At 45.7% G+C, this 27,484-nt stretch overlaps 1 protein-coding gene across 2 annotated transcripts in view; it reads right to left on the bottom strand.

Moving 5' to 3' along the window:
• RABL6 (RAB, member RAS oncogene family like 6) overlaps positions 1 to 27,484 on the bottom strand; it is a 931,527-nt gene that overhangs the window by 62,035 nt on the left and 842,008 nt on the right. For both annotated transcript variants that reach the window (XM_069609758.1, XM_069609759.1), the window contains one exon: positions 4,078 to 4,136. In XM_069609758.1, coding sequence (XP_069465859.1) covers positions 4,078 to 4,136 — 59 coding nt within the window. The remainder of the gene's footprint in view (positions 1 to 4,077; positions 4,137 to 27,484) is intronic.

A 27,484-nucleotide genomic window follows, 5' to 3' on the forward strand; every position in this document is an offset into this window, starting at 1 on the left:
TCTCCAGCAGGGCTTGAATTTCCTGCGCAAGGAGCGGATCCAGACTCTGCAAAGAGAGGTTCCCCGGTGGATTGTCGTGAGGCCTGTGCCGAAAAGGAAGACAGTAGCCGTGGGTTATGATCTCCAGAACCCACACATCTGAAGTAATGGCTTGCCACTCTACAAGATGCTGCGCCAGCCTTCCCCCAACCGGCGAACCATGGGACCTGGCCTCACGACAGAGTGGGAGCGGCTACGGCGTTACCTAAGGGCAAAGAGGCAACTGCCCGAGCGGCCTTGGCACCACGGGTACCCTGTCGTCCACCTCTGGTACCCCTGCGTTGGCCTCTTTGACTGCCAGCTCCTCTCGCTTTACTGAAGGATGAGTAATAGCGAAAGGAACCACCCCTCCACTGCTGTCCCCTAGGACGAAAAGGCGGAGGTTGGCGAACTGCAGCGCCCAACGACTTCGCTGCAGCTTTCGAGGTCTGCAACCTCTCAAGGCTCTCGTCAGCCTTGCTGCCAAAAAGGTGTTCACCGTCAAAGGGCATGTTGAGGAGCCGGGACTGCACATCAGGAGCAAACCCCGACTTCCGCAACCACGCAAACCTGCGTATCACGGTGCTCGCCGCCATGGACCTACTGACGCATTCAGCTAAATCCAAACCCGACTGAACGGACTCACAAATGGCATCCTTACCATCCTGGACCATAGCAAAGAAACCATCCCGTTCATCCCCTTCGGGAACATGTTCAGCCGCTAACGCAACACAGTTCCACAGAGTGTGCGTGAAACGTGACAAGGCACAAATGGAGTTGGCCGCCTGAAGCGCCATACCACCAGAAGAAAACACTTTCTTCGCCCAGCCATCAAAACGTTTGTCGTCCCTATCAGGAGGGATGGTAGGGTACGACGCCTGCTTCGCCGGGGCCGTGGCCGCCTGCACCACCAAACTCTCCGGAGTGGGGTGCCTGGTCAAGTAGCAGGGGTCGCCACTGGCTGGACGGTATTTTCGCAACAAGGATCTGCCCACCGCCGGGAGACTCTCCGGAGCAGTCCAAGCCGCCGCCACCCTTCTCTGTAAAGCCAAATGGAACGGCAGAACCGGGTCAGTTGGGGGACCAACATCAAGGATGTCTGTCAGATCATCCTGCACAAACTCCCCTGGGGGAGCAGACCATCCCAAGTACTCAGAAACCCTAGCCATAAGGCGCCGGTACGAGGAATCAGCATGAGAGCCAGGCTCAGGCCTACAAAACTCCACCTCCGGAGAGGTGTCCAGTCCACTGGCATCATGCAGTGACTGTCTCAACTCGTCAAACTGACTATGGCCCGAGACAATTTCATCCGGAACCTGACTCGGAACCAGGCCATCAGAATCCTCATCCGCCTCTGAAATATAGTCCAGGTGGCGAAAAGAAGGCACTCGAGAGTGCTTGCTCTTAACCAGAGCCTTCCTAGGGGGTCCACCCGTGCCCAGGGGTACCTCCGACACGAAAGGCGTCGATGGCGTCGAGCGAATTGGCGCCAGCGTCGAGAGAACTGGCATCGGCGCCGAGAGGATCGGCGTCGACGTCAGATGCAGCGCCTCCAGAATCGGCGGCGTCGACACAGCCCTCGAGGCCGGAGCCCCGAGCGTGTCCCTCGACGACCAGAGCGTCGACGGCATCGACGACTTCCTCGGAGCCAGAGCCTCGAGAAAGCCTGTCGACGCCCTCGACGCCACAGACGTCGATGCCTTCTTCGAAGACCTCACAGGTGCACACGGTCTCGAACGCGTCGAGGACCGGGACCTGGAACGGGTACGTCGAGAACGAGTCCCCTTGTCCGAACGGGACCTCTCCCGTGACTCGCGCCGACCACTCTTGCGAGCGTTGTCTCTCGACCTCACACGACCGACCCCACTCGGGGGCACGGACGGCCGAGTACCCTGCGACTCAAGAATCGCCAACATCTTCTTCCCGAAGGAAGCCCATTCCTCCGGCGTCGCACGGCTGGAGGGGTAAGCGACGTGCCGGGCAGAGCCCTCCGCAGAGGACCTGGAAGACGACCGATGTCGGCGCTTCCGAGAATGCCTCGAAGAGGCTGAGGAGTGGCGAGACCGACTCCTAGAAGGAGACCCACGAGACTTCCGACGATGACACGGAGAGTCACCCCTCGAATCATCCGTCGAAACCCCCGCAGACTTCGACTTCCGGGGCTTGGACACCCGACCTACCGACAACAACTTCTTACGTTCGCGTAAGGCTTTGGACGTGAGCGACTGGCAGTCGATACAGTCATCCGTGTCGTGGGCCTCCCCGAGGCACCAGAGGCAGGCGTTGTGCGAGTCCGTCACCGACATCTTGGACCCACACTCCCCGCACTTCTTGAAACCCGGACGCGGGGTCGAAGACGAAGTAGACATCTTCAGAAGGATTTTCACAAACGAACAGGTTCGAAGAACCGAGAAGAACAGAACTCCAAAGAGTCGAGGCGTTTAAACCGAGAAACACGAAGCAACACGTTCGCGGAAAAAACAGAACTGAGGCTATGGGCGTCGTGCGTCCTACTTATCACATCGGATGACGTCGGAGGAGGTCCTCGACGATGGTGCATCGACGTCATCGACGCAGGACGCAGACGCCGAAAAAGTTTCCGAAGCAGCACAGCTGTGGTGATTACATGTCATAGATATGGAATACGTCGGAGGACCTAATCCCCTCGAAAACATTTTTTGTTTTGTTTTACAGATTGTAATATTTGTACTGCAGTCACCCGAAAAATCAAAGGCCATGCCAGAGATTATTTTGCAGTGTGTGGTCTTTGCTGTATTTTTTAAACAAATAATTGCAATGTTTCTCTAATATTGCAATTTCTGGACTGGAAAAGGTGAAACTTCATTCCAGAGACCTACCTGTTGAGTGCAACCGCTGTCATTTTAGTGACTGTGCAAGAAGTCTGAACGGGTAGTAAATGTATAGGATATAGGAGATATCCTTCTGTGGTGCCTAAGAACAAAAAAGTGGTCCCTGCAGATGGAGAGTTGGTGTTTGAAGCCAGAGGTTCAGATGCAGGAGCTTTCCGTGATCGGCACAACTCCAATGCTAATTCATTAACACAGTTCATAAACTTTAATGAAAGGTTTCTATTCACAATGAAGACACAAGCAGATGCTGTGGTCCTGTATGCTGATACAGTGGAACATCCATGTTTTAGTTTCAACGATTCAGAGCACAAACTTGCAGTAGTGTCAATGTAGGGGGTCATGACACTGTAGGCCTGGTTTCATCATAGACACGGTGCAGGTAGGCACAAAGTGGGGCATTTCTTTTATCTTGCATTGGGTAATAGAATACATCAATTTCAAAAAGAGCGTTCTCTACACAGTCAGAAAAACATACACAATTCTATGCCTTCCATAGATATACTGACAGATTCAGCCCACTCCCACATAACTGCAAATTAAATCATCACATATGGACTTCCCAGTCATCCACTTAACGATAACTCCCAACACAGTCTACTGGTGGCAGAGAAGAAAGAAGCTCTTCTCTTCAAAAACCAAAACACAATTTATGTCTCCATTTTTGGTCACTGTCTACCTTCTGAACCTTGAGAGTCAAGAAAATGTCCTGCTGCCTCATTGTCAAAGATCAGTATGACTAAATACGCACTGCTCCCATTGACACAAATAAACAAAAGATTACCTAAGCAGGCAAAACCGAAACAACTCTCTCACACATCAGATGCCTGGTAGAATTCTGCACCTAAAGACTTAAAACTGTAGAGTGCGAGTGTGTGAAGCAAATTATGTAAGTAAAAAGCCCAGACCTGGGACTTCCGGGAATCCAGGTAACATGTAAATACAATAAATATGGAACCTGTTCTTACAAGTGGAACTGTCAGTTAATAGCAATGCGATCATGAAAGATTCTTAAAAATCTAAACACCAAGTGACCATAATACCAGAATATCAATTGATTATCACATTCTGTGGTCTTGTCATTCTTAACAGTCATTTAATTGTTGGTGTCTCTTCACTGCCAGCATCCAATACATTGGCTCACCTTGCTCCACTGGAGATGCAGATTACAGTGTAGTGTACATATACCTACCTCTTTGGCCTTTTTCTTCTTCTTCTTCTTCTCCTTGGAATGTGATTTACTTTCTGTTACTGCAGATATAAAGGTAAAAGACCATTAGTTTCTTGCAAATGAACTACAGTAGTAATTGTATGCCAGCGCTGGGGGATGTGGGGTGTATTTGAGGGGGGGGGGGGGGGTGCAAGTCGAAGAACTGAAAACAAAAAGAAAATAAGCCAGAGAGCCTTTTTAACACCACAACCAATACTAACATAAGCAAACTGAATACAAAACAGAAACAGATGTTACAAAGGAAATACAAATTGCTGAAGTAAGATGTGAGCCATGCATCTTCTCGTTAAACTCATCCTCTCTAGAAATCTTTATGATGACCAAACTCAAATAGTTTTTTCTATCCCCTCCTTTACCTCTGAACTAGCCTCTCGCACCACCAATTAATTACTCCATCACAGGAAGGCACTACATTGCATGATATTCCATCTGGTCTTGCACCCTGTATCTTCTCCACCTTCTCCAAAATAATTTCCTCATGATCATCTCCCCTGGCACCAAATGCTCTCAAACTGGAGGTCCTCAACCGCAATCTGAAACTTCATTTCATACTGTTATTGCTTTATCTGTCACGCTGAACCTACTGAACAGCCAGAAAATCCACTACAATCTTACCCATGACTCTATGAAGACTACTGTTCTCCACATTAGTCTTCAACAAATTGAGTAGCACCTCTGTAGACCACCTTCATGCAGGGGTGCTGTCCACGCATAATCGCGCCCTCTTCAAAGTCCTTCATCTGGTTATAAAATATATTCATGAATTTCCCCCTAGTGCCAATTTCCAGGGCTCCCTTTCTCCCTCCATAACCAAGCCCATCTAAACCTTTCCATACCCACACTCCCGCCCCCCTGTTTTCCCCTCAAACACCTGGATCACCATCACTGGATTTGCCCCTGATCTCACGAACATCACAAACGGCATCAAGGTTCAAGGTTACAAACTACATCTAACAAAAGAGTGAGCCAGATTGATACATTGGGATGATCTCTCCCATCGTGATCCCATACCCTATTCCTCAAGAAACAATGTGTGCATTTAGTATATAATGCAAATATCAAACAGTTTATTTTTCATATGTATTCACTGTCTATCCTGTGCTATCTATGCTCTATGTAACTATTGCACCCTCCACCACCCAGTTTCTTGTTTCATCCAATATTTTCATTGCTCATGTTTGCAGTGCTCTGCCCATCTTATGAAGCTATGTAGATCGCTTCTGTTGAAAGCAATATGCTAATTTTCTATTACAAGATTACAAAATATAATTGGGTCAGTCAGCAAGCACAGCAAAATGAGTGTGGAACTGCATGGATTGCGCCTTAAACTTGGCAGAATGTAGATGGATGGACTGTTTCAGGAAGTGCAAATTTACTGAATACATGGAATTATTTCACACACAGACGAAGTCTATCTGGCAATGGAGAATATAGCACAACGAAACTCTAGTATGTCCCCATTGCAGAGATGTCATTATCGCTTGATACAAGTTATTTGTGGGTTATCAATACCTCTAAGGGTATGGGCTGGAACATTTAACAAAGCAACCTTTATTCAATGTGAAGCCAAGAGTAGGGGGTATTAGTGACACTGACCGCACCCGTCATGCAGACTCTGGCTTAACCCATCAGTCTTTTTCCACCTGTAAAATGGGAAGGTCAATTTTGAAAATGATACTCATCATAGTGATAACTGCACTCCTAGTCCAAAATACCCTTCCTACCATAATTATGGTACCAGAGCATGTTGCTTAGCTGCAGTTAAAATTCAATTTCTTCCCCGACATGTACACTGGCTACGCCGTGCTTGGGTACTACGTGCCCCAACTAACGGTCAGTCCCATTATTCGTTCCAACTTTCCCAGGGTTTAGGGGGTGGGAGATACATTAAAGGGGATTGCTGACTAAGAGAAACGTTGTAACTACAGTGATTAACCTTTTTATACTCTTATATCCCGTCACCTTTCCTCCATACATATGGGAAAGATGCCAAAACATCACTAAATGAAAATGGCTGGATGACAATGAATTATCATTGCCAGATAGGTTATGCAGTACTGCCTGTCCAAAGATGGTATCCGCTCTTGTGATGAAGTCTAGTGAGTTGTGCTTGCAGAATGGGTGAGTCGCCGCCCACACTGCAGCCTTACAAATCTCCATGAGAAATTGCTTCTGAAAGGAGATCGATGCCCATTTGGATTTTAGGAGGTGAGCATGCAAACCTTCCAGTGGAGCTTTACTCTTTATCTTATAGGCTTTGAGGGTGGTTGATAGCCGCCATTGAGCTATGGTGGATTTAGATGCTGCCATGCCTAGGGAACCCATGCCCAATTCAACAGTTTTGCTTTCCTTACAACTGCCTTTTCCTTTCCAGGTACATTTTCTGCACCCTCCCCACACAAATGCAGTGCACAATTCTGTAAGCATCTGACAGGGATTTGTGAAAGACACACGCAAGGAGATTTCTTGGTCAATGTGAAAAGTTGATGCAACATTTTAGCAGGATGGATGGCAGAGTTCTTAGAACATCCTTCTTTCTCCCTGTGAAAAATCAGGCAGAGCTCTTCAGAACTTTGCACCCATCATACGGTAATCCAATGCCAGGCCTCAAACAACCTTTTCACAAAAATGGAGAGAAATATATAAGCAAGTCCCATAGAGCGTGTTTTTCTTTCTCAGAGGGAAGAATCTGAAAAGGCCTTTCAAGTGTCTTAATTGGATCTGAATGAGTCACCACCATTTATCTAATTCTCAGTTACGTGCTGAACGTTAGCACCTGCATGTGTCCACTGAGTCCTTTGTTTCGGTAATAAAAGATAGACCATTATCCACAGACGCTTTCAGGTGATACATTTTCGGTCAAGACATCAATGACAGAAAGTAGTCCACTTCCTCGCGTACTGCAACCTAGTCAAATCCTTTCTTGCAACCATAATGATTTTCAAAATGTTTTCTGAAAGACCCAGTTGCCCAAAGACTAAGTACTCCGGGACCCGGCTGCTAAAGTATGAAACTGAGGGGTGAGGTAAGGGGTGTAAAACCACCCCTTCTGCTGAAAGAGTATATCTGGACAAGGTGAGAGGGGCCACGGAGGGTTGCTCCTCAAGTTCTGGAGGACTGCAAACAGATCCTTTTGGGACAGTCCAGAGCAACCTGGATGAGGTAAACAGACTTGCCCACCCCATTGCTGCCTTTTCAGCATTTATTGGTGAAACTGCCATGTTGCTGTGTTTTTTTGCAGCATTTTTAAGGGTATGGCTGGGGGGCTGGGGTGTTGTCTGGTCGGTGACTGTGGGGGGTTTGGGATGCTTACCTCTCATAAAAAATGCAGAAAATGTTGCGGGGAAACGGCTGCCCCGAGAAGATTAGCCAGATCCTAGGTCATAGCCTGGAGACGGCTTGAATTTGTGCAAGAACTTGGGAAGAAGTGGAATAGCAGGTTTAAGCATATGTGGTCCGTCTGCCCCAAGGTAAAAGGAAAATATTGCCTAGGGAGTTTAGGCCCCTCCTCTTCCATGATGGCAAAAAGAGGACATTCTTGTTCCTCTGCCAAAAAGTTATAGAAGAGGCATCCCACTGGCCTTGAAAATGTGGCCAACCATTCGCCTGATAAGTTCCCATTTGTGAGGGGCTTAGGATTGCCTGCTCTGGGAGTCCACCTGCAGATTCTCATCTGCTGCTAGATGCAAGACTAAGGGGATATGGAATGGAGTAGGCACCAGTCCCAAATTTCCAATGCCAGGATGTGGCAGTCTCGATCCAGAGATCATGTAGTTCCCTGGACTGTATCACAGCTCCCTAGCTCATAAGGGAGGAGTCCATACTAGCTCATAAGGGAGGAGCCAATACAGAGGTTTTTCGTAGGGGGGCAGTGGAGTAAAAGGGACTCCACCGTTTGGTTTGGAGCCTTCATCCACCACAGTGGGTCGGATCACATCTCCGGCGAAGTCCGGACGGATTGACGCTTGGGGTTCTGATGCCAATGGTTCTGAAATTGGAGTTAGGTGCCCCTCGTATGTAGTCTTGCATGCACATCCACCAGAATGCAAGAAGCCATCGGTCCTAAGAGTCTCTTAAAATGAAGTGGAGTCATGGAATTGTTCCTTGCAGATTGAAATTAAGCCCTGAATCCTCTCCTTGGGTAGCAAGCCTATCCATACAGTAGTTCAATGTTTTATATCATCCGAGTGGGAACCAATGTCTATTTCTCCTTTAGAGTGAGGCCCAGTGCAAAAGTCAGTAGCAGAACATGTTCTTGATTTCAGAGATTGTAGAGGCCCTGATCAGCCAGTCGTCTAAACAGGGATCCCTTGGAGTCCTAGAAACAATGTTACGATATCCATCACTTTGGTCCAGTATCTCTGGGCCAAGACAAACTCAACAGGGCGCACCTTGTACTGGTGATAGGCATCTATAATGGAAAAGGGCAGGTTATTACTTGCAAGACTTCTAGATGGGAATATACATGTATGCATCCCAGAGGTCTAAAGTGCCGTCACTGATGGTTCAAAGTATACTTCAACTCCCATAGAAGGTTCAAGTTGTTTGAAAAAATGTCTGGCAGGGTGCTAGTGCCGTCCCTCACTTTCTCATCTAGAAATAGCATATTCCACCCTAACCCAAGCATCCCTAGTTTCCGGGTTTGTATACTGAGAATATATATTGATAATTGGCAATTGCCAAATATATTGCCTCAGGGGATTATTTTCTAAACTGGCCCTTCACTACCACTCGATGTATAATATGCTCAGGGGATGTGCCATTTCTGACACTCGCCCAGAGTCGGTTTTCTTCTGTGCATGCCCTGATGTTTCTTTCTCTCCTTTCTCATTCTTCTGTGCCTAACTCCTCCCACCTTCACTCTTCCTACTCCCTAGGTCTTCCTCCTCTGTGCCTCCAAAGTTTCTCAATCCTTCTGCAACTCGTCCCCACCCTTTGTTGTCATGGCTCTCTGCACACTACTGTTTCACCCTCCAAACGACTGTTACCACAACTCCCAAGTTACTTCTTTCACTCGCACAACCACTTTACACTCAATCTAACTCACTAGCCTTGCTTGCACACTCAGTACAACTTGCTCTCACCAACCAATACTTCACATTTTCTAAAGATCCCCTCCATGCACCAATCCGTCCTTTCTCCTGCTGGTCTCTGGGTCCTGCTGGTCTCTGGGTCTGTTATCTGTTCGTCCTCTGACCCCACCCGAACAACCCAATTTGACCCAGTCTTTCCTGCCTTTGGTGTGCTACAATAATGGGAAGTTACAAATAGGAGGGTCAAGCCCTTCCCCTGGGGCTGGGGAACGTTGCATGCACCTGTGGATGTTAAGTAGGTTAACTGGATGCTCGCTCGCTGGCGCTCACTCCCTGCTTTGATTCTGTTGCTCAGATTGCTGCCTACAGATCAAGTAGGGTGTAAATGGGTTGCCTTCCTACGGGTGGTTGTCTTGTGTTGCTGTGGCTTTTTGGTGTCTCTGTAAAAGAGAAAACCTGGCCGGCATGGGGTGATTTAGGTTGGACAGGCACTTGAGGAGAAGACAGGCAATGTGGCCCTCAACTGCCACCGCCCTCCTTTGAGGGTGGACAGGCTCCGGCTAGAACCCTGGTAGGTCTCCCACACCAGGCTTAATGGAGTTCCAATGGGTCAGGTTACGGACTGTCAGTGCACAGCCACCACCCACCCCCTCACCCTCGATCAAAACTGAAATAATCTGTGTAGGAGAAACCATCTTGAATCTTTCCTCTGGAAAACACTTGTTGAAAAGTGAAAGATCCAGGATAGTCCTATACCCAGCCCTGCCCATCTTGAATACAACATTTTCAGCCCCTTCAGGAGTTTCAATGAAAATTGTTAGGAAAATGGAGCTGACATATGGGAAGGAAGAAGCCTGTGTCCAATGCACAATACAGAAATTGTACAAGGGTGTGATGTTATTAGTTTCCAGAATGTCAAATGAAACTGATCATGCTGCAAGTGATGAACAATGCAGAAAACATGTAGAACCACTCAAAAAAGACATCTGCAAAAGCATCAATCTCTTGCCACCATTTGCTATTGCAAGCATTTAAGATAACATCTGGATTGGTGTCCCTCAGTATAGAGAACCATTAGAGTAAACTTTCCTGCCCACGAATTCTAGGTTTTTCCTCATCTTTACCTGTACCGGTTAAAATTTGTGGGCAATTGGCTGAAGATATGGATGGATTCTTGCCATCAGCGACGAAGGCTGACACTACAGTAAACTTAGCGGAGGGTTGATACCAAAAACAGATTCTGTCGGCAGATGCTGGAATCTTGCAGCCAACTGTTTGTTCACAGAGTGAACAAACATTATGAGGGGTTTCCTAGAATTTGTCAACTTCGCTAAATACGCCCAGAGCGAAATTCTTGTTCAGTCGGCTTTCAGAGTGATCACATCAAGTACGCTGGTTTCTGCTGGAGGAGCATCTGGAGCATGAGGAATTCCATGACATCCGATTCTTTTGTGGAAGACCCTAACCGAGTGGCATTCTCTCCCCTCTATCCCCAGAGTCAGACAGATGTAATTGTTTATTTGTAAAGCGCTTATACAAAAGTGAAGTGCTTCAAAGTGGGAAGGGAACTAGGGAGTACAGTTGTCATTCTTAGGCCTTGAAGATTCCGAATGATCTAACAACAATAGCTAGCATACTAGGCAGAGGCCTATCTACTAGTGAAAGAGTGATGGGAGCTAGAGGAGGAGGAGCATACAGATCAATAAACTACATTACTGGCCTGGCAACATTTTCAGACTGCTTGGTAGTTGGTCATCCAATGCGCCTATGCATGAGTACTTCAAGCACTTCAAGTACTTCAAGTACTTCAAGTACTTTAAGCACAACCGAACTAGGGAGGGGAGACAGGGGGAGGACCAGACAGACAGACTTGAAAGGCCTTGACCATTCAAGGTCAAGGTTGTGCAAGTGCGAAGAACATGAAGTGCGAGGGAGGGGGACAAGTGCGCCCAGTCCAGCAGGGGCCTGGGTTGAGTGCAGAGTGGTTGCCCCTCTCTTGGAGCATAATGCAGTAGTGCCAGGTAGAGTGCAGAGACCCAGAGGAAAGTGCAGGACTGGCCGGGGAGCCTGAGACCTGTGGGGCTCTGGAGGCGAACCAGTCGGCTAACTGAGTGGGTTGGGGAAGAGAAGGAAGGAGGGAAGGAAGCGAAGATAACTGAGGAGGAGAGAGAAAGAGGAAGAGAAGAGGTAGGTCTTGAAGAGTTTCTGGAATTTAAGGTGGTCTGGCTCAAGATGGAGAGAGGTAGGTAAGCTCTTACAGAGGGAGGCACCTTCAGAGGTGAAGGATCTACCCCCAAATCTCTGTTTGGAGAAATGGCTCACCTGCAGAGAGTTGGAGGAGGCCGAGCGGAGGGCTCTAGAAGGAGAGTATTTGGGAAGAGAGGGTTCTAGATAGTAAGGGCCACGGACGGCCCCAGAAAGCCTTGTAAAGCCTTGTGGACTACACAAAGGGACCTGAACTTGATCCTTGCAGCCACAGGGAGCCAGTGGAGTGATTTCGGTGCCAGAGAGATGCAGTCCCTGGACTTGAGGTCAAGGATAAGTCTTGCAATAAGTCCTGGATAAGTTGTAGAGGTCGGCGAGTAGAAGTAGGAAGATTGAGAAAGAGACTGTTGCAGTAGTCCAGTCTGGAGAGAACCAGGGCTCTGGAGACAGTGAGCCTCTGGGGGAAGGCGAGCAAAGGTACAATACCTCCGAGGAGGTGCAGCTGGTAGTGAGATTTTTTGGACACGTCTGAGATGTGAGAAGAGAAGGAGAGAGTAGAGTCGAAGATGACCCCCAGATTTTTTGCCTCACTGGTGGGTGGGGGCACAGGACCAAGGGAACCCGGCCAGAGTGGGAAAGTGCGATGACGATGATCTCTGTCTTACTGGCATTAAGGCAGAGATCATTTGCAGCACATCAGGACTGACTTTTGTACAGTCAGGAATGAGCGAGGAGGAGGAAGAGGCTGAGGGTAGCCTGAAAGAGAGCTATGTTTCATCCGCATAACACTGAAAGTTGGAGGTGAAGGCAGAGATCTTGTGGGCCAAAGGAGCCATATAGACATTGAAAAACCAGGGGGATAGATTAGATCCCTGGAGGACACCACAAGTAGAGAGAGTGATAGCGGAGAGAAAGGACCCACGTTCCACCTGGGAAGGATGGTCAGAGAGAATGGACGAGAGCCACACCAGGGCCTGATCTGTGATGCCCAGGGTATCACGGAGATGGGTGATCAGGATGTTGTGGTTTACTGTATCAAAAGCCGAGGAGAGGTCAAGGAGAATGAGGACAGGGGGTGAGTTAGTGTCAAGGTTTGAGAGCAGGTCTTCACGGGTGCTCAGAAGAGCAGTTTCCGTGCCTCTGGATTCTCTAAAGCCAGACTGATGGTCATGGAGACAACCGACAGATTCAGTGTGGAGGGTAAGCTGAGAGATAGACAAATTCTTCAGGAGTTTGCCCAGGAAAGGAGTTATGGAGATCAGGCAATAGCCGGAATAGAAGGGTCGGCAGAGGGTTTTTGAGCAGAGGGTGCACAAGAGAATGCTTGAGAGAAGTGGGGAAAACTCCAGTGGCGAGGTTGCAGAGGTCTGTCAAGGTTGGAGCTAGAAAATGAATGTTGTCCTTGATGGGTTTGGTGGGGCAAGGGTCCACCTCTTAGGAAGAGGCTTTCATAGACCGGACTTGTCTAGAAATCTCCTCAGGTGTGACAGGGAAGGGAGGAGAGAAGAGGGGAGGCTTGGTGGGGGACCCAGGAGGTGATGGTGCACGAGTGGGTGCAGTGGAGGGAGAGGCCAGGATGTCCTGTGTTTTATCTGTGAAGTGTGCAGCCAGGGCCAAGCAGAGGGCCTGGGTGGGTGCAACAGAGGATGAGGCTGCAGGAGGGTTAGCAAGCTCCTTACAGACTTTGAAAAGTTCAGCCGTGTTGCTGGATGCCGCAGAGATGCGGGCTTGAATATGGACTCTTTTCTTGCACCGGATGCAGAGTCTATGTTGCCTTTGCAGAAGGCGGAAGGCCAGCTTGTCAGAGGATGCACCTGAAGATCCCTATTTCCTTTCCGCTGCCCTGCACTCGAGCTTAAGGTCAGCCACATCGGAGTCGTACTAAGAGTTGCACTTTTTGAGAGGTTTCAGTTGAACCTTCATGACAGGGGCAAGGATGTCGAAAGTATTGGAGATGGAAAGTTGGAAGTTCGAGAGGGCTGCGTCAGGGTGGGAGTTAGCCGCAAGAGGGGAGGAGAGGAGGAGGTGGAGGCAAAGGCAGCCATTGACACTTTTTTCATGGGTCGGAAGACCCTGTAGATGCGAGGCAGTGCCGGGTGTGCCAGTGCTAAAGAAGAAGAGAGCTTCAAGTGAGAGGAGAGAAGAGAGTGATCAGTCCATGAGAGTGAGGTAGTGAGAGGGATGTCTGCGGAGATGAGAGCATCCAAGGTGTGGCCAGCAGTGTGTGTCGGACCAGAGGGTAGAATGGAGAGAGAGAGAGAGAGCGAGCGAGCGAGCGAGCTGCATAGGTTGCGGAAAGCTCCTTAAGAGTCAGGAGAGTCAAGATGGATGTTTAGATCCCCCAGTAGGAGGAGTTGGGAGGCGGAGGAAAGGAAAGGAGAGAAGATGCCAGGTCAGCCCATTCCGAGAGGAAGCGGGTGGAATGGCCCGGCGGCCGACAGAAGGTGGCCAGAGTAAGAGAGGCGACAGGAGAGAGAGAGCGTGCGCGCCTGCAGACCAGGCATTCGAAAGAGGAATAGGCCTGAGTGGGAATGGTAGAAACAGGGATCCACTCTGGAAAGATCAAGGCAATTCCCCCTCCTGGCCTGTTAAGCCTGGGCTCAGAGAGTATCGTGTAGCCTTCAGGGAGAAAAGTGGGTCAAAACTCGTGACAGAGCTGCCTTTAAACCTGGTCTCAGTGAGAGCAAGAACATCAAGGGCCAGGTGTTCAAGGAGGTGACAGATGTCAGAGGAGTGCTTGACTGCAGAGCGAGAGTTAAGTGTGGCAATGTGGAGCAGATTGCCATTCTTGAGGGATTTACAGGGGGTGGGGGGAAGAAGACAGAGTTCCCAACCGTAAGCGGTGTGTGTGTCAAAGAGATCGGAGCAAGAGAAGGCAGAGGGGCCGCAGGGAGTGCAGGCAAGGGAGCCAGGAAAGTAGTAGATGGCGAGGCAGCCAGTGAAGGAGGCTCCACAGAGGGCAAGGGAGCCCCAGTTGCTATGGCCTTGGGTGGCAAGGGCACCAGATTGGGAGAGGCTGACGAGGATGTTAGTGCAGAGTGAGCAAGGGAGCCAGGGTCATAGAAGATGTCAGAGGAGCCATAGTGAGAGGGGTAGTGCGGCTAGGTGGGGGCAAGGAAGCCAAGGTGTGCCTAGCAGGTAAGGGAGCCAGGGAGGCCATAGGTGTAGTTGGCAAGGGAGCCAATGATGATGAAGGTGGAAAGTTGATAAGGCGAGGGAGGAGCCTATCAAAAAGAAGGAGGTTGGGTTGAGGCCCTTGTACCAAGACAGTACAATTTCGATAGACATTAATGATGACCCTGGAGGTCGAAGAGGCGGCAAGAATGACTTCCCTAGCGGGTCCCACCATTGATGTGTGAGTAAGACAGAAGAGCAACCATATGAAGAGTCCATAGGTCCAGGGATGGAACAACGAAAAGGATGTTGTTGAGGGTCTCTCTGGCGGAAGCACTGACATAGGTGTCAGCGATAGGAAGTCCTGTGCTGGAGCCAAGTGTGCCCTCCTTAAGTTTCTTCCTGCCAGACTTGGTGAGGGGTGAAGGGTAGGAGATAGAGAAACAGATGGAGAAGATAGGAGAGGTAGAGCGTGCCATGAGGGGGCACATGGCGTGCTACACTTAATCCGGCTGAGTAGCACACGGGAGGGTGCAAACAAACAAGGAAACAGAGTAGGAGTGGGCAGAATGAGTGGGCACTAAGGTGAAGGCTGGGTACAAGGAAGCAAGGGACAGAAACAAAACAGCAAGGGAGTAAGTAGGATTTTAACTAGCAGAACAAACAAATGCAGGATGGAAGCGCACCCAATTTCGATTTTTGAACAGTCACAACCAATGCAAGTGGAAAGCACACTTAAATTCGATTTGTGTGACACATGTATTACAGCACAGCAGTGCAGAAGTGTGAGCAGTGTGGTGAGAGCTTTGGAAAGGAAGAAATCCATTTAAGAGGTGGATCACCTGTAAAAAGGGAACATAAGTCAACAGAGATAGGGCAGTGAGAAATGCCTGTACGGCAGAGGGTAGGAGTCAAGGAGTGATGAGGCCAGCCATTTAGCAACAGTCAGTTCTCACATGCTGGCAGGAGGGTTGGCACAGTCCAACATTGCCTGTGGTGACAGAGTGGGACCACATGTCCAGCCAGGCCTGTACAGGAACCTTAAGGTCGGGCCCTGGGAGGCGGGCCGGCTTTGCCAGTTGTCTTGCCTGATTGGGCCTTAGAAGGCACAAAGGGCCCAATCACAGCGCAATGAGATAGGACAAAGCAAGCCGTCCTGGGCCTGCAGAGTGGCGGCTGCCATGATGGCATGGATGTCCCTCATCGGGAAACAGTGTGATCAGGAGGTAAAGCGGCACATAAAACAGCGTTGGAGCGCTGATGCCGACATTAAATTGAAATATGTATCATTCTGATAATTGTAGTTTTTTTTAAATTGGCCAAAAATTTGCCCCATGCACATGCTGTGACGCGCTGATGAAATATGCACAGAAGCTCCACAGGGCTTACCTCGAGTCTGCTGAGGAAGGGGTGGGGCGAGATATTCCCCCTGTCCTGGTGGGGTGGAAGAGAGATCCCTTGTGCTGGTAGGGCAGCAGTTGTTGGAGAAGGAAGAAGAGCAAGCATAGAGACAGTGCCGGGACGGCTTTGCCAGTCGGCTTGCCTAATTGGGCCTTAGAAGGCACAAAGGACCCAATCACAGCGTGCTGAGATAAAACAAGGCAAGCTGTGCTGGGGCCGCAGATTGGTGGCAGCCATAATGGCATGGATGTCCCTCATTGGAAAACAGTGTGATCAGGAGGCAAAGCAGCACATAAAAGCGTTGGATCACTGATGCTGTCCTTAAATTGGAATATCCGGGGCAGACTGGTTCATGCAGCTCTTCTCCCCCATGGGAGGGTTCAAGGAGGGTGCAGAAGCTTTGGTACCCTGTCTATGCCAGATACTTTTGAGACAGCTGCCAATGTTCCTGTTTGCTGTGGCCTCAGTGTTAACCTATTTCTTGGGTCCCTGGGGCATCACCTCCAAGATTATGTCCTTGAAGTATGATCTCATTTAGGGGCACATCATGAAGCTGTGGAATTGTTCCATGTGTTGTCTCCCTCAGCTAACCTGGGAAAGATCCTCTGTCCCGAAACCACTGAGCCATTTGGTTCCTAACCGCAGGATTGGGTGCAATAGTAGGGGGACTGGATATATATATATATATATATATATATATATATATATATATATATATATATATATATATATATATCAAAAAAACGAAGAAAAGTAAAAGCTAATTGCAGCTTTTTAGGCGGGACTCTCCTCACAGATAAAAATCAGCCAGATGCAAACGAAGGATCTCCATCAAACATCCTTTATTTTGCAAATACGGTGGACAGGTAGCTCCGAAGAGAACAAACAATTACGCGTTTCACCCTTACGGGCTTCGTCAGATTGTGAACACAAAAGACAGGCTTCTCTTTTTTAACATTTTACAAATGATGTTGTCCTTTTTTGCTTTCCATTAAACTGTGTGTTTAAAACCATTCCCTGTTTACATGGGTGCCATATTGGAAGTGTCTATTGTAATAGATATTATTACTCTATTCATGCATTCCGCATCCATATAGAGGTTAGAATACGTCTAGTACAAACATAAAACATGTCTTTGTTAATACTTAATTTTCAGCAACGTGTTCCTTATTTCACGTTTTCACCCCACGTTTGGATTATGTCAGCGTTATGGATCTATCTCTTTGGTATTACTAAGGTGTCTAGTGCTTTGAATAAAGTGCATAGTGCTCACAAATATCGCAGCTATTAACCATCAATGTTAATATCTCATTGGTGTTGTTAAGGTGCTTAGTACTTTAATAAAGTGCATAGTGCTCACAATATAAAAGACAATTGCACCTCAATGTTAACGTATTTTTTGTACTTTTTGCACTTAGCTACATTTTAAATTCACTAATTATCCATCTTTGCCTTATTGAGATGTTTTTAGAGTGCATGGTGCTTACATACATATCTTTTATAGATGACATGTACTTGTTGGTGTTCACATATATTCATTTTTGACATCTAATCATCTCAATAAAAAGCATAGGCCTTGCACATTCAGGACAAGCGAATATATGGTTATACTATATATCATACAGTTGATAGCTGTTGGTCTTTGGGAAAATGCGTCATGCCCTTGTTATCGACATCAAATTAATGCTTGTGCAAATTGGCGCACTATTATTTGTAATAACTTCAATAAATTGCATAGTGCTTGTTAATGCTTGTGCAAAGTAGAGCGCTACTGTTTGTAGCAACCTCAATAAAGTGCATAGTGCTTACCAATTCGATGTCATACAAATTATGCATTCAGTAGTCCATTAAATTCCCATGTAAAGATATCAATAAAATACACAATACATTTGGTCAATTTTCTTCTGAGAGTGTCAAGTAAAATGTATAGTATGTATAATCACTCATTAGGCAGCCCTTTGATTGGTTGAAGGTTAAAAGCTCGTAGTTGTGTAGAAGTGTCTACTTTCTATAATTACATGGTTATCCAATCTCCAAAATGGGGGAAAGAGGGGAAACAGAAAAGGGGAATTTTGAAAAATGGACTATTCAAATGTTAAAAAACGAAACCTGTAATTATTTCATATGGTACAATATGTTATAAAGCTCCCTACATGTTAAAAAGTATGTAAAAAGTATATACAAAAGTATGCTGAAAAGTATCAAATTCAAGAGATAGTATTATAGTCTCATGTTTCCAAGCATGGGATAATTATTGTATTCCAACAAATGTTCCCCCAAGTGTTCTAGTCTCTCACAAAGGTGTAGAGTACCTCGCCTTTGTTGTGGCCTCCCAGGTTTTTTTTTGTGATAATCAAGGATATATTTACATTCGGTTTGTCTCAATCTTCATTCCCGATTGCCACCTCTCGGGTGTGGTAAAATTCTATCTATGACAAAGTATTTTAAAGATATGTCATGTCCCCATTATGTTTTCTTCGAAATGTTTTGCGAGGGGGTGAGGCGGATCTCTGTATTTGATGACTCGGACGTGTTGTAACACACAAAGTTTCACTTTTAATTTCGTGCTTCGAATATACCAGAGATTGCAATCACATGTAATTGCATAGATAACATTAGTTGTTGAACAAGTAATATGTTTGGTAATGGTCACTCTCCTCTGAGTTCGTGGATGTATGTAATGTTTATGAGATACCCCATATTTACAAGCCTTGCATTTTGTGCATTGTAAAAAAGTTGTAGATTGTGCAGGGGTTACGAAGAGACTTGGTGATAACTCTGATTGCAATGATTTAGCTTTCCTGAATGTCACACTAGCATTCGTTTGAATGCATTTTTTGATATCTGGATCGCTCTGTAGCAAAGACCAATGTTTGGCCAGAATTTTATGAATCTCTTTAGCCCCGTTGTTATAGGTTGTGATAAACCGTATATTTTCAGATTTGGTTTCCTGTGATTTCGGTTTGCTTTTCTCTTTGTTTTTTCTTAAGATGTCTTCTCGAGTATGTTTGGCACATTGATTTAATGCGCTGTTTATTGTCGACTTTTTGTAGAGTCTTGCCGCAAAATTGGCTGCTGTTATTATTGCTTTTTATTCAAAGGTTTTATTTTTGCTGCAATTTCTTTTCATTCTTAGAAATTCATTGTATGGTATACTATTCTTTAGACATCTTGGATGTGTGCTTTCTGCGTGAAGTAATTAAATAGTGCTAGTCGGTTTTCGGTAAGTTTCCGTTGTGATTACTGAATTTTTTACTATGATCTTGATGTCTAAGAATACCACTTCTATTGAGTCATGTTGCTCGGTGAATTTGAGATTGCTATCCTGTGTATTTAAAACATTGAAGAAACACATCCATTATGTATGCCTTCCCATATTATAAATAGATCGTCAATGTAGTGACGCCATAGGGCCTCCTTGTTGGTATGTATGTGCATAGTTTCTTCCGCAAACAGTTTTGCTTCCCAGCTTCCCATGAAAAGGTTTGCATACGTGGGTGCCGCTGTTGTACCCATGGCAGTCCCACATAGTTGCTTATAAATTTGCCCGTCAAACATAAAAGCATTGTGTGTGAGGCAAAAGAAGAGCATGTCTAGCAGCATCTGGGAATGGTCTCTGAAACTCAGTGATCTAGTGGATAAGTACCTTCTAACAGCTTACATGCCTTCTTTATGTTCAATGCACGCGCATAAGGAAACAACATCCAGTGTTTTAAGCAAATATCCTGGCTTCCATGGTATCTGGTCAATTTGCTGAAGATAGTCTGACGTAGCTTTAATATAGGATGGCAATGTCTGAACAAACGGGAAAAGAAATTGATCCAGATATTTCGATGTGTTTTCAAGCAAAGAATCAGCTGATGCAACGATTGGTTGCCCGGTGGTCTCCTCATGCATTTGTGGATCTTGGGTATAAAGTGTATGATTGGTAAAATTGAAAAAATCATTTACTAGAAATGTCATTTCTTGTGTGGTCAGTAGTCCCATTGCATGCCAGGTTGACAGTTTTAGGTCATATTCTGTTTTATATATTTTGTATGGATCAGCAGGTAACTTTTAATAGTTATTGATTTGTTTAAGTTGACGCATGGCCTCTCGTTTGTACTCATGTGTATTTAGGATTACAATGTTTCCTACTTTGTCCGAAGAGCGGATGACAATTGACTTATCTTGTTTTAAGTTGTTTATTGCTGCACGTTCGTCTGAGGTTACATTGTGATTCATTTTGTAATTCGCAGAGGCCAATTTTTCAAATCATCTATGATTAATTCCTCAAAGAAGTCTATATGTGCCATATTGTTGGTTGGAGGAATACATTTCAATTTCTTCCTTAAATGGCTAGGTGCTGGCATGCTTGTGGATAGATTCTCTGGTATATTAGAACTCCATTCCGATTCGAGTAGATTTGGTTCTGTCGCAGCCTCATCATCTTCTTGTAATGATGTTAAAGTACATGGTGATGGTATGTCTCTAATGGTTAATGCAGAGGGTACTTCAGATCTTATATTGCTAGATGTTTCATTGTTGTTTATATTTACAAAGAATTTTGCCAATCTGATTTTTCTGATAAACAAATGCAGGTCCACTCTGCATTGGTCATGTCTGCGCGGCTCCTGATTGTCCTCTTTTTTTTGGATTTGCCTTGGCCCCTGCTCCCCCGTCTGTTCTTCCTCTTGTGTACCTCGGCTGGTTCCTGCCTTATGTGTTTTTCCTACCTAATGTAGGAGTTTCATTTCCTCTAAAAGAATGAATTTGGGTAGAGGTTCTTTGGTGCTACTTTAGGCTGAAGTATCTGTTGATGAGCCTGCACTTGTTTCAGTCTCTGAATCTACATCTGAGATAGCCAGAATTGGGTTTTGCTTTTGACTTTGTATTCCCTTTTTTTGTTTTGGTTGTAAATAACCTTTCAAATATAAAACTTTAAAAAGTCTTTTGTGTACATTCTTTGAATACTTCAATAATAGAACAACAATAATAAAACAATGTATACATGTTCTAATAAGTCCATTTGTTGACAATTCATTACCTGCATTATAAAAATATACTTTACACTTTTAAGTACCATTATTTATAATGAGACCGTGAGTTGAAACAAGGTCTCTTATATGTGGCTTTCTTTCCCTTCTATCCTCTCCTTTTCCCCCCCGTTTGCTCCCCTCTTATTCCCACATTTCTGCTTCCCTCCCTCTCGCTATTACTGGTGTGGACTTTCTCATATTGATCAAGTATCGTCCAGTGGCATAGATAATGGGATTTTCAATAAAACATGCTTATAAATGTAGTGCTTTGCTGCTTCCTATCCAAAAATTAAGGGGTTTCTTGGGATTATGTTTTTAAACAAGGCCACTATTAAAGCTCAAATGGTCTCAAGTGTTTATCTCGTGATGATTGTGAGTGCAGTATGGTAATAATATACATATTATTTGGTCAATCCTTGCAATTAACTCCCTTTACAGGTTTCATTTTAGGAGGACATGTTGCTATGTTTAACGATATTTGGTTAGCATTGAATATCATATTCCACATTTGCTTGGGAGATAATAGTCTAAAGTCATGGAAAAATGTATGAAAATATTCTTTCCTCGCAGTGGCTAAGCTCGTACATTCAAACTAATAGATGTTCCAAGGTTTCAATCGAGGAACTGGAACCACAAAATCTACAGGAATTGTATTGAGTCAGGTGTTTTGACCACACAGCTAGAAGAGCCTTAGTGGGTCATAGATTAACGCGCAATCGCATAAGATTGTTACGATATTTATGATCTGGGAATTTCAAAAGATATTTGGGAATTTGCTGTAATGGTTTGATTTTAAAATTACCATTTTTGAATGACTTGTATTTGTTACATTTGTCCCATAATAGTCCCCAGTTGCATTGTCATAATTTTTTCTTTGCTCAATCAGGTTTATGAGTACATTTTGATCATGTTATCTTTTTTTCATGGGCGCCATGCAATGACCTTTCCAAGTGTCCACAAATGTATCATGCTTTTTTACTAAGCAGCCTCCAATAGCTGAAATCAAACCTAGCAAGTGAGTTTTGTACCTTAGACATTTTCTGTAGAAAGCCACAGGTTGCCAATCTACTATAGTTTGCAAGGAGACCAGACACAATCAAGTCAAGTCAAAAAAGTTTATTTCGGATTCCAAAAATCCATAAAACACATAAAGCCAAAATAATACATACAATGAATAAAACCTATCTTTTAACAACATCGAGAAAGAACCACAAGAAACACAATATATACTTCCAATACTGATACAATTAAGAACATATCTAAAAACAATATACCCTATTCAAAACCACTCAACATAGGGATCAACGGCATTCCTCACCCTGAATACTTATTATACCCTTTCTAAAATACATCACCCTTTTCAGATATGTAAGTAATGCCCATGCAACCAAAACAGAGTCTGCACTTAAAAGAAATAAAATAGCTTCTCTGTAATGGCGAATCTTAGACTCCCTAAGAACTGGAATTAATGTTGCTCTCCGTATCCCAGTGTACCCCGGGCAAAATATTAACAGATGTGGCAAATCTTCAGTACTATACCCACACACCGGGCAGGCAGCGGAATATGGATAACCTTTCCAGTTTGCGGTGTTCACTCATAAGAGGAGATAGTCGAACCTTGCACGAGCGATTAGCCAACAGTCTTTTTTACTGACACCCCAGATTAAATACGGTTAAATCACAAAGGGCCGGCTAATCTTTACATGCAATTCGGCAGAATTATGTTCATACTCCAGAAGTATTCTCCGCTTGGCAAACGCTTCACCCAGAACAAGTTTTTACCTATTCGCCTCTGGTTTAGATAGGAGAGCTGCTGGAGGAAAAAGAAAACTTAAATTGGCCTCTCCTAAGGCTTTTGCTATATAGCAAGCCACAGAATTTGCCACGGCGTCCTCTCCAAAACAGAACTAATGATGACGTGACAACAAGAGGCATGAGCATTCACCCATAACCAAACCCAAAAGATAATATGTACACAATTCAAAACAGATTATTTGAGTAGGGATACTTTTTGGAAGCGATAATATTTTCTTCGAATAAATTCCTTCTAAATAGTCTCAGCTTGGGCGATTTTCTGGAAGTTTTGCTTAGGCTCCATAGGTAATTACAGGGACAACTTTGTTTGTGGTAGGTTATGATTGGTTTGCATGAAGATTTACCATATTTATTTTGTATTAATTTCAATCGGGAAGTCAAGCTTTTCATTTTGAATGTATTTCTTTTTTATATATGGAGTATCGCAAACGTTATTATTAATATTTTGCCACAAATAGCAAAAGTCATGAATTATATCTAAATGTTGATTACCTATGGACCATTTAAAGTTAGTCCCCCCCTGCCCCCCATTGGCCGATGATAAAATTAGAATCCGAGATTTCTTTGTATTAATGGTCAAAGAGTTTGCTACTCCATAAGTTTGTAGCGCACTTAGCTTGCTCTGCAGACCTATTGGGGTCTGATCAAGGATAACCAGATCGTTGCGTAGAGGAGCGAGCAGACAAGGGAATCACTGAATTTAGGCGTAAATTATCTTGTTGCTTCTAGGGCAATGTTTAAATAACTGATATAAAAATCTAAGATACAGCCTTGCTTCACGACTGGGTGGGTAGGAATGTGGTCAGATACTAGACCTTCTTGATTTAGTTTTACCTGATAGAGGTGTTGGAGTAAAATTAGTGAATTAATTTAAAATCTATCAAATGCGAAGTACATCGGCTGCTTAGTTGTTAATACTTGTTTTTCAATAGCAGATAAGATTAATTGACAGTTGTGCCCAGACCAGCCACAACACCTGATTGATAGGTGTCTATTTTGGATGTTTCCTTTAGCCACTTGAGTAGTTATTGTAATATCAATCAGGCAAAGATTTTGCCTGGGATGTTAAGGAGGGCTATCGGCCAATAATTCAGTGGATCTTTTCGATTGCCCTTCTTGAATATTGGAATGATGATTGAGGTTTTCCAGGAATTTGACCAGTTTGAATAACCTTTGAAATATTAGATTTAAAAAATGGGCCCATGAGTCCGAGTGGGTTTTTAAAATGATATTCGATAACCCATCTGGATCTGGAGCTCGGGACGAGATCAATCTGTTAATTTGAATCAGAATATCATGATGGTCAAATGCCAAGGACTGTAGGTCATTGCTGCCGATGTATGGGGTCTGAATAGATTCTACTGGGTTAGCAAATATCTTTGCAAAGTGGGTCGTCCACGTTTGAGCACTGATTGCATTAAGTAGGCACGAGGACAATGCATTGTTGGATCCGTCCTTTAATACTATCCATATTTCAGCGCTCGATTTAGAGGCTATCACGGATAGCATGCATTCTCCTGCTAATTGGAGATTTAATGCTGTGTGTTGTTTGAGATGATTTTCTATCATGGGTACTAGCTTAGCTAGCTCTACCAAGTCACCTTCATAATCAATTCATGATGGCAAGAAGGGAAAACTTTGGGTGAGAGCATGGCGAGCAAGGATAGGGTTAATATCCATTTCATCCATTGGTACTCCCTACTCCCATAGAGTAACATGAGACTTTCTGTTTCCAATGTATGGATCCTTTTGTTCCAACTCAGAACTAAGTTGAACACTCTAGTCTTCGGGCGTGGCTCTCTATAAAAGCCATGCCCAATGAGCAACCCATGCTTCGTGTGCTTTCTGTAGCTTCGAGCACACGCTTACCTGGTTCCTGAGATATCTACAGCATTCTTCAGCCCTTGTGACCGGCAGGTCAGTCTTCTTCACTGCGACCACCGCTCCTGAAAAGAGAAGAACAGAGACATAAGCTGATAAGTGTTTTTCTACTCACCTTTTCAGCGCTCGTCCGGAGGTTTCGCGAATTCTTTTCCACTCACGGACCGACAAGTCACTCCCGCTCGTCTTCTCTGCAAGCGCTTCCGGATTTCCCGTCCCCGAGTGATTTTTTGGCAACCTGCAAAGAGTAAAGAACAAGGAAAGACACGTTAGAACTTGAAGACACATTGTTGGCAAAAACATTCATAGACAATACGAACCTGAACTTTTTTGACATGCTTTAACCCAGTGAAGCAACTGGATTCCAAGGACATATAGCACTTACTTGATCTGAAAAGGGATCCATTTCTGCACATCTGCTATTCCTGCAGTAAGAAGGGTCCAGTGAGGTAACTGGCCTTGGGACACTCTTTAAGAGCACAAGACTCCACTATCCAAAATAAACTGTGGTGTTTGCATCGCAGTACCAGTGCAGCAACCAGCAAAACCAGCACCAAGTCAGCGCGACAGCCAGCTGGCCCACACCATAGCGCCCCTGCAGAGGCAGGACGGAGAGCTTACAATTCCAAACTAAGAGGTGAGCCGCCAGACACTAGATTTCAGCCCACAGAGGGGAGGGAGAAAGGTTCCCTGGGTTAGGGTAGCACCACTCACTAACTCGTCATTCTCCTTACAGGTAGAACTCCGAGTATTCCGGGTGAGGAAAGGGCAGGGCAGAGGTCGGCAAACTCCATTGCTCCTGCGGAAACTCGGGTATTGCGTGACAGAACACGAAGCCAACCCTAAAACACCTCCACCTGAGCGATGAAGACCTCAGAGGTAGATCAGCTGTCACAGTTATTGGGGGAGCTGCGGGCTGAGGTGCATGCAGCCCGTTCTGAGACAAGCGCCTTAACGCGTGAACTGATAGTGAGCAGAGACAAAACAGACAAGATTGCTTGCCAATTACTATAGACTCAAGTGGGATTAGCTCCGTTGCCAGGGGGAGCCACGGCTACGCCAACGTCACCACCTCAACCCATAGCAGCACCAGTACAAGTAGTCCTTCCAGGCAACATACCTCTGGCGCCTACGGAGAGGTTCTTAGGAGAACCCAAAAGGTTTGGGACTTTCATGAACCAGTGTTGCCTACATTTCCAGTGCAAACCAGGGTTGTTCCCCACAGACCAATCAAAAGTGGCCTTTGTGTTGTCATACTTGGGGGGACATGCCACAGACTGGTCCGTGCCGTTAGTCAACAGGGACAACCCTTTGCACTGCAATTTTGCTGGTTTCCAGCGTGAGTTGGAAAAGCTCTTCGCTTGCAGCACACAAGAACAGGCCTTGGATGACGAGTTGTTATCTCTTCGGCAAGGAAATCAGGATCTTTGGGTTTATGTAGCAACTTTTAATCGTCTGGTAGCCGAAACAAACTGGCCCGAAGAAAAACGTGCAACCATATTTTATCGAAGCCTACAAGGGGAACACAAAGACGTCCTGGCACAAGTAGTCAACCCGCCTGATGGGTGTGCCGAACACATTGACCTAGCAATTCAGCTTGATCACCGTTTACAAACCCGGAGGGCCGACTGCACACGCTCTGAGAGCAGGGCGTTCTATATGCGGCCCAAAGAGACGCCGGTTCGCCAGCCCATGGAAGCACATCCTGAACCCATGCAATTGGGTGGAGTTGTGAGGTCCACTCACCAAGGCAGAACGCGACAGAAGGCGGCAAGAGCAGTTATGCTTGTACTGTGGACAATCCGGCCATTTTCTCCGTAATTGCCCGGCAAAACCCCCTCGAAAGACAGTTGGAGCTATTGACGGAGAAAAGGAATCAACCGAGGCGTAAAACTCCAACGCCCGACAAACATAGAGGTCGGTTTGTCGAGCGGAACTAAGAATCCCTTTTCCTCCCACTTCACCATCCCGGTGATCATCGTGGACCAACGCCAGCCCTCCAGGTTACACGCACTTGAAGCATTCGTCGATAGCAGAGCCATTGGAAATTATTTGGACTTGGAGACAGCAGAAATAAATCGGTTTACCAATCTGTTCAAAGGAAGTCGTAGACAATGTAACCGCTGTCGACGGAACTCAGCTACTATCAGCCCCGGTTACCCGTTGTACTGCAAAGGTCATTATGCTCTGTCAAGACGGACATAAGGAAGACATTTCTAGTATCTCGCAAATGGTTTTATTCGCCCTTCCAAATCCCCCGCGGCTTCTCCCCTCTTCTTCGTCCCAAAGAAGGAGTGGGACCAAAGAACGTGCATCGATTATCATGCATTAAACCAAGTCATGGTAAAGAACCGGTACCTGTTACCGCTAATACATGTGTTGCTCGACCAAGTATGGCAAGCGCAAGTGTTTACGAAGCTGGATCTTCGAGGGGCCCATCACCTGGTGCGCGTAAAGGAGGGTGATGAATGGAAGACCGCGTTCCGCACCAGGTACGGCCTCTACGAGTATCAGGTAATGCCATTCGGACTATGTAATGCGCCAGCGGCATTCCAACACTTCATGAATGATGTCCTGCGAGAACTGTTAGACGTATGTGCCGTAGTGTACATAGATGACATCCTCATTTACTCGGCTACCGTACAAGAACATGTAGCACATGTGCGAGCAGTTCTCCACAAGTTACGCGAAAACCACTGATATGCCAAGCTTGAAAAATGCTCCTTCCATGTCACCACAAGGGATCCGAATGGACAACAGGAAAGTAGAGGCGATCCTCACTTGGCCATCACCATCATCTCTAAAGGGAGTGCAGAGCTTTCTTGGTTTTGCGAACTTCTACCGACGTTTTTCAACCAGGATTTTCGCACATGGTGCATCCCATCACTACCCTCCTACGCA

The sequence above is a fragment of the Ambystoma mexicanum genome, chromosome 8 (assembly GCF_040938575.1).
Source record: "Ambystoma mexicanum isolate Mex_15411 chromosome 8, UKY_AmexF1_1, whole genome shotgun sequence".
NCBI lineage: Eukaryota > Metazoa > Chordata > Amphibia > Caudata > Ambystomatidae > Ambystoma > Ambystoma mexicanum.